General features: G+C 39.7%; 1 protein-coding gene across 1 annotated transcript; it reads right to left on the bottom strand.

The window, feature by feature from the left end:
- Positions 1–2,965: 2,965 nt before the first annotated feature.
- foxl2a (forkhead box L2a) lies at positions 2,966–5,025 on the bottom strand. Its single transcript, XM_036536432.1, has one exon. It carries the CDS (start codon positions 4,684–4,686, stop codon positions 3,769–3,771), a length of 918 nt encoding a protein of 305 aa, XP_036392325.1. The 5' UTR covers positions 4,687–5,025; the 3' UTR covers positions 2,966–3,768.
- Between the last annotated feature and the right edge of the window lie 3,531 nt (positions 5,026–8,556).

Here is an 8,556-nt window from a genome sequence, read left to right as displayed (position 1 = left end):
TGCGTTTTACATCATAAGATCCAGCTTGTTAAGTGAGACTTCTGATATCAGTTCGATTTATTTTAGCGCTTGTGGGTAACGCAATCTGAATCTTGTACCTGTGGGAAGACAGTCATTTAATTGCACTGTCCCTCCGTGATCGAATGGCTGACAACAGTTGTTTTTGAGGAGCAGTTATTAACCCATTGCAAGACATGTTACTCACTAACACCATACAAAACAACTGTTTTTGATTACACCGAACAAAAACATTTTCAGCCAATGTGAAAGAATAAAATAAATGAACAACCATGTTTAAAGAAAATGTTAGGCCTAGGTGTTCCATTTAACAGCCTTTGTGTTTTGAAAAGACAGATACCTACAGATAGCGCTAAGAAGTAGTGTTAATACGACATATACAGGGTTATTTCTAAAATTCAGGGAAACGTAAACTAGCGCCAACATACTGAATATGCTGTGACTCATGGCGTATCATATTTTAGGAAACCATCCGCTGCTGATAATAGGATACTGTTAAGTAGCCCTCAAGCACGTCGTTCCTAAATAAGTCATTTAGACAGGAATTTTAGCTGCAGCCAAAACCCGTCTTAGATTTAAATGTGAGAGGTAGCATTTTGCTGCCTTTCCTTCGTTTATTGTACCTTGAGTTACATTAATGGTCTTTCTATCACTTTCACTGTCGTTCTTGATAACCCATTTTAACTCCGGTTGACTTTTAGGAAGGGGATATTTTAACGAACTAATCAAATTATATGATTTCATTCATACACATTGATGTGAATTGTGCTGAAACTTTAAAAAATTACCGTACATAAGAATAGCCTACGCGATTACCCATGGAGTGCCATTACGATCAAGAGAGGCCGGCCTGTATGTAGTCAGATGGGAAGTGGCACCAACTTTCCTGTTCTTCACAGGCAGGCCTTGACAGGTCTTTGGACTCAGCGGACAAATATACATATTCAATCCGACAACTAATTAGCTAAGAGTTTTGTTGTTTGCATGTTTGTGACCCTAAATATGAAACGAACTGTGAATCACTGTGGGACTAGCAGTAACTATAAAGCCTAAACACAATAATGAGTTTGATCGTTAAGACAATGTCATAATGTCTCAGTATCGGTAAATATTATTATTATTATTATTATTATTATTAATCCCCACAAATACCAAATCTTTCGTATACTTATTTGGTATAGATATATTTTTCTAGAATTAAAATGCGCGTGCCTGAGCCGCCATTTGAAGTTCCCATAAATACCATTAGAAAAGCAAAGTTGTTAAGAATTTAGGATCTATTGTGAGTTTTTCACTCGTCAGAATTTCTCTTTACAAGTGAATGGAGCCTCGGGGGACAGAGCGATACATCCAGTCCCACCGGGAGAAGCACTCCAAGACTCTAGTCCTTTTTAAAACGTAAACCGATGGGGCGGGTTCACCGCAGCAAGCAGTCAAAAATATTCTTCATCGCTTCCACGTCTGTTGTGATGCTACATCAAACTAAAGCGTATTAGCCTATTATTAGCTGGATGTTTTGTGCCTATTATCTTCACCCGGCGAAGAAAAAGTCCGAAGTGAAAACCCGGCTGCTGTTTTTGTTTAAACATTTAATTCATCTTCATTGTGAAATGTTCCGACGTTTATGTTTATGAAAAGAAACATATTTTTATGATGATTAATATGATGATGCTACTCTCCAATTTACACTACAGGCCGAGTTTACTCTTTCATTCTGGGCTTCTGGGGAGATAGCAGTGCCAATGGCAGTTATGCACACGAGCACGCACAACGGATAGTCATCTTTCTCACTTTTAAAAAGTCAGTGTTACGCAGTCAACAATTTGCATTGACTAATAATAATAACAACAATACACCCGTTTTACCAATACATAACCATGTTAGTATGTTGTGGTTATTAGCTAGTAATTAGCCTACTCCACATTTTCATGAAATTGAAAATAGTCCCAGACGCTCAAATATTTAAACTTATCACATCACACACCCAGTACAAAACACCAGGCATCGGGGATCCTAAACTTGGGACGCATCTGTGGCAGTGTCTCCAGCAATAACAGCAAGCAGACTCTCCTCGTCTTGGAGCTTGGAACATCAATCCGCAATTCTTAAAGTCAGGCTGTAGTCCAAGTGCCTGAAAGAAGCACTTTTTTTACAAAGTTAAAAGCGTATCTCTAAATTCCCCCAAACACTGAACTGCCAGTCTGCATTAGTGTCTGCATAAACGAGTAATCTACCCCGATTTTATTTTCGCCAGTTCAACAAGCCTCACTAGGTCCCTGTTTGTTTTTCGCGAAAATGTAGCGTGATATTTGAACACGTTATTATTTATTATGATTGTGTCTGAATTGAAATTTTACTCGAGTGATTCTGAGCTTATAATGCCTGACCATAACCGACTGCAAAACGCTTTACTCGAATAGAAAGAACTTGCAGTTTCCCCGGAGATGATGTTTCACTTATTTTGATAATGTCAATTTATTTTACAGTAAATGGTCCATACACCTATGATATGTTGGTATATTTAATCCATTTAATTTATTCGTCTTAACCTTTACTTCCGGCCCTGTTTTATTAATAAAGATTCGTTGGATTATTAATGTCTGTGAAGAAATGGACGGGCAGTTTTAAATGCCAGATATTAATAATAATGATAAAAATGACAGTAATGATAATCCATCCAAATCCTATTGTGCCATATTCGCTTGCTTGTACACCATGCCGAAGGATTTATTTTACCAATGCGTGTAGCAAAATTCTACTTTGTGAAAGTCATTGCAAACCCAATGATTACTACATGACCAAAGTGTTAATTGGAAAGAAATATAGGTTTATTAAGAAATTCACAATACTAAAAAAGGAAGAAAAGTGCTAGTTTAACATGGTCCCAACGTGTATGAGACAAAAATAATTAAGTTTATAAAATAAGAAAGGTTAAAAACTGGCACTGGATGATGTTATTGCAAACTAACGATTTCTATAAGAGGCCAAGGAGTCTACAAATAAATGACCCCCTGAAGGAACAATATACCTTTGGTCTAACAAAGTACATAGGTATGTTTGACTTCTCAGTTTCTCTACAAACCCATCACACATTCAGTAGCCCCAGGTAATAACACTAATAAGACAAACGGGCTTTCGAGGCTAAGATCTGAATTTATCACCTGGCGTTCTACGAAAAGTCTTTTCAATGCACTATGTTAGTTTTCTTACACATGAGTACTTACTCAGTTATTAGTTGCTTACAAGTGTTGTTTTGAATTCCTCAACAAAAGGGGTCTTTTGACTATTTTGTATTTTGGCTTAATTTTACTTCTGCACAGCATAAACGCATATGGAACTTGCATCCGACAGACATTTAAATAGTATTTTCAAATACTTGATTCCCTTGCTAAGGGAAATGGTCGAATTGTACAGGTGTACCATACAAACACACGATCCTCAGCCCAGCGTGGCACAGGGGGCACACAATGGTCACTAGAATATTTGCCTTCCCTGTCTCTGCGTTTTTTCTTTTTCTTCACAATTTCCAATGTGTCAAAGTACATACTGTAATGTCTCGGTACGTACAACTCCTTTTCACTCCGAGAAGAAGGCGAGATGATTTTCCAGGACATTAGGTATTACACAGCCCCTGATGGAATCAACACTTCAAAATCCATTTTTACGTCTTGGAAAAAAAATACATGCATTGACTTCTTCCATTCTTTTTTTTATAGAGTCCTGTGTGTTCGAATGGATCCCCTAGACAATTTAAATGTCAATCCGTGTGTGTAATGCTGAGTGTTTGCTGTCATGATCCCAGTACGAGCAGTGCATCATAGACAGCTCGGCAGGCTGACGGGAGCAGGCGAACTGGAGGCCCGCTCCGTTACTGGAAGAAACCGGGGAAGGCGCCGCTGTGGGCGGACTCAGCTGCTGGGGGTGGTGAGCGTGCGGGTGGTGGTGATGGCTCATGCCGTTGTAGGAGTTCACCATGCTGGGCAGAGCCATGCTCTGCACGCGGGAGTACGGGTTGTAAGAGGACGGAGCTGACAGTCCTTTGACGTTGACGGGACTCACGTTTCCACTTGCCATCTGGCAAGACGTGTAGGGCATAGGAGTTGGTGGCTGGCTAAGCGACCAAGAGTTGTTCATGAAGCTGGACTGCAGATATTTTGGAGGAGTAAGGTAGCCGTATCCATCCCCACCGAAAAGAGATTTCCCTGGCTGAAAATGCGTCGGAGGGGGTCTGAAAGGCCGCTTCATCCTCCGCCTCCTTCTGTAGTTCCCCTTCTCAAACATGTCCTCGCACGCGGGATCCAAGGTCCAGTAGTTTCCCTTTCTCTCGCCCCCGCCTTCCCGCGGTACCTTAATGAAACACTCGTTAAGGCTCAGGTTGTGGCGTATGCTGTTTTGCCAGCCTTTCTTGTTTTTCTCGTAGAAAGGGAACTTCGTGATGATGTATTGATAGATACCAGACAACGTAAGTCTTTTTTCCGAGCTTTCCCGAATCGCCATGGCAATTAGGGCGACATAAGAGTAGGGTGGTTTCTGAGACGGGTCCGTCTTCTCCGAACTCTTGTCCTGGTTCGACTCATCTTTGGATAACCCCTTCTCTTTAGCCGTGTTAGTGTCATGGACCATCAAGGCCATTGCGTCATCTTCAGGGTTTTGGTAAGTGGCCATCATTACGCGCACAAAAACAAAAACAAACCCGCTAAAACTGCACTTATAATACGATTAATAATAGTTGCCGTAAAATCGCAATAACAGATTTAAAACAATACTCTTTGCTGTCACCCGTTCTGCTGAAGACTGTACCAGGTGCTTTAATGAGTCCGTTCGTCTGGTGCGCAATGGAATAGTTGTTTAGTACCGCAATTTTTGTCTCCGTGAAGCTGTAAATTCTCGTCTCCCTGAAGCACAAGTTCTTATGAGATTGTTTCTGATACAGGCACAGCCCAGGTTGTGATCAGGCTCTTCTGCAAGCCCTGCCTTTTCTTCCTTCCAGAAGCAGAAAGACTTCTCTGCCGGGGTTTCTCATATAACCAGCGATGATGTAGTGCGTTCTGATTTGTATGGCCCGACGTGTTCCGCCTCCGTCACTATCTCGTTTCTCTCCAGGCAAGTGCAGGACGCTTTCCCGCTTTCATGTGTTTGAAATTAACAAGTTGATTTCCATAAGTACTCTTTAGCCGTAAAATAACACATGTATGTTTACTGTTCGTGTGATACTAATTAAGAGGATTTAGGGAAGCGGGAGAGATTTGTGTCAGTCAAATGGATTTAATTCGATAACAGAATCAAGACTATGTTACTCTTTGAGGGGAGACGTTCTTAGTGGGCGAGAGCAAAACATTCTCTTTTGTCTGAGGAAAAAAAAACAATTATATTAATTACTTTTGTTGAAATGTTGTAGCAAAATAAGACGCTGTATGCATCGCGGGTACACGAGTGTTGTTGTATGTTTACCCTGTGCATTACTGTCATATTTTCTTAATATAATTCAGGTTTTGTTATTTTGCTATTTTCACATTTAATTGTATGTTTTGTCAAGTAAAGTTTTGCGTTAACTGTAAAATGCTAACAGCGACTGGCTTTCTGAAACATTTTTTTTCTGATAAAGAGTTAATTGAACTCTTTCATATAAGATATATTTTGAAAGTGTAAAATGTTATACCATCTAAAATAATAGTCTTCAAATTAAATCCAAAAGTGTCTAAAGTCTTTTTATGTGTAACGCCCATCGTTGGCCTTTTCTTAAAAACCTGGATTTATGGAGGGACCTTAATTGCTCGGATTTTGGGGGAGGTGTACGGGGGTGGAGGTATACATTTCGCTGACCACCCATGCGGGTCCTGTCGGCCGTCTCCAGGAGAATAATTCCGTGCTCTGAGCTGGCACAGGTGGAACAGCATTGCCATGTGTGTCATCGCCTCGCCACCGACTCGCAATCCGGGCCTCAGCCTCTGCCCGGCAGCGGGAGACACCGCTGAGGCGCACGGGGGAACAGCTGAACTAGGAAAGGCTACTTCTCTCACCCTGTCAACTACTTCGATTTAAGAGATTGAAGTTTCACTATAGGAAGCGCAACATACTCAAGGAGATTACAGTTATGTCCGTCTATTGAGTACATTTAATAATTCCGATGCATTTGCACACTACATTTTATTTATATTATAAATTATATGCTCTTTAATTATGTGGGCATAACCAATTAATGCAAAGAATATCGAAGACAAGAATGGAGAGTTAACGCAAACTAAATATCTGAAGAATGAATGAAAACCTTGCCAATTGGTAGATACTATAATTTATGGTAGATACTATTCCATAAATCTATGGTATATTAATTTGAAATGTCAGCTCTCGACAACACAGTATTTTACCGTACGAATAAAATTAACACAATTCATATAGTTCCTGTAAAACATTTGTATTCGTTTTACTAATCATCAAATCTTTTTCCCTATTTTTTGAAAATATATGAGCTCTGTAAAATTATGTTGCGAATAGAATTTTGAATTGCAATAAATTCCCATTTTCTTCGATTTTTTGTTCGCCTCACTGATCTGTTACAATAATACAAATCGTTATAGATATCCTTACCATTAATTTTGGCTGTCTGTTATTTGACATATCTTTACTCGCGTTATAAAATCGGCTAAGCATGAAGTGGTAGAGATGATACAGAGATGTGGTTAAACGTGCCTGGCTATGTGCTAATGTATGGCAATTCGGAAGGCACTGCAAACTTGGTCTTTTGTTAAGTCTGTCTGAAAGCGCACATGCTTGTAATCGTTGTTTAGTCTTCCACATTGTCCATGCTGAAAATACATGGTCTCCAGATCGCGGGTTTGGAACTCCGAAGAGAAGAACGCGTAGTGCTACAATAGAAGGACATCCTACAATCTTTCCCCTAGTATAGTTGCCAAGCATCTAAAATAATTAACTTAAGCTATTTTTTTCACACGGATGTCTTCGAGTGGAAATGTTGAGTGCTATATACAAAATAAGGTTTAACGGTCCTTTTAATTTTTAATTGGTCCTTCTTTTGTACTCCAGATAAAAATGCATAAACGTCTGTACATGCGCTTAGCACTCACTTAAACATGGTTTAGAATCCGGCAAACAACTGCTACACTCACAAATGGGCACACGGTTTTGCAGACGAAAAGGCACCCAAACATATTAATATTCTTTAATACAACAACGCCTATACAACGACACACAGAAAACAGTATGCTTTGGCAGTCTGTCCCTGTCAATCTCGCTCTCTGTCATACGCACCCACTCACAAACAAGCACGTGCACGGAGTAAGAAGAAAGTGAAACGTGTTAAAGAATTTATGGTTGAACGTCCTAGCAGGACTTTCGCAGACAAATAATGTATATTTATAATACGTAGTTGGTTATCCGAATGTGATTTCTTTCCAGCCCCGGTTGTGCAGCACTGCAAAACTACTCGGTTTCCCTCAACACTTAACCACACATCATGTTTAATCCGATCCCTCCGTTTGATCTCGTGCTAAATAATTTGCTAACAGTTTAATTATCTGAAACAATCATAATCTTTTCAAAAACGATTTGCTACTTGGGTAATTTAAATGTTTTTACAAATTCTATACATGATCGAAATCCCCTTTGGGAGCGTGATCATACCAACAATCGTCTATTTTAATACAGTAATTTCGGATTAAGTCAACATTTTGCAAATGTTCATTACATTCACTGCATCTTGTTTAAGTACATACTGTGAAATCTTTTTGAGATGTTTTGGTGCTGTAATGTCCATTTACGACGTTAGTCTCACCTCTTTACTTGAAATTGCAATCACGGTATGAAGTGGATATATTCACTACCGCAGCAGACAGCGCACGTGAGGCGCTTCCGCGGGCGCACACGGCTTCAGCATCAGCTCACCTGGCTTCAGCATCTGGGCCTGAAAGACGCCGTCACCCACAACAAGCAGTAAATAAACATGTAAAGAATCTGTAAACACACCAAGCGCAAGTGTGAAACCCGAACTTCGGTTCAGGAATGTTAATTGGCTGCTATTTGTTTTCGTTTCGAAATACGGCTGTATAATTAGATGAAAGATGAAGGTCGGACGCTAAAATGCGTAAATTACGCGTTTGATATAATTCTAGGGACACATTTTGACACATTAAATTGTGAGGATTAATTTTGTTGATACTGCAATTCAAGCATGAGCCATTATTCGTCACAGGCACTTTGGCAATTTATAAATGAGTTAATGTCACAGCTCAACATTGTCGCAAGAAATATAAAATGATATCAGCATGCTGAACACGATGCAAAATTTAATAAAGTTCATCCAGCAATGCAAGCAATAAAAACAGAGACTAAACGCACATAGTCCTCTTCCGAACATTTGACCTGTGCTCTCTTTTTTTCTCCAATTGACCTGTAAATTGTTGCGTAAATTCTTTTCTAAATTAAACGTGAAACACTTCAGTTCTTTTAATTTTCTCCAAAGAACTCCGGCGTATGGTAATGTCCTGTGTGACGTAACGCAATTTATATAGGCGTGTGAAA

This window comes from Megalops cyprinoides, chromosome 9 (assembly GCF_013368585.1).
Source record: "Megalops cyprinoides isolate fMegCyp1 chromosome 9, fMegCyp1.pri, whole genome shotgun sequence".
Classification (NCBI taxonomy): Eukaryota; Metazoa; Chordata; class Actinopteri; order Elopiformes; family Megalopidae; genus Megalops; species Megalops cyprinoides.
The sequence above is the reverse complement of the archived record's forward strand: the minus strand, read 5'-3'. Positions and strand labels throughout refer to the sequence as shown.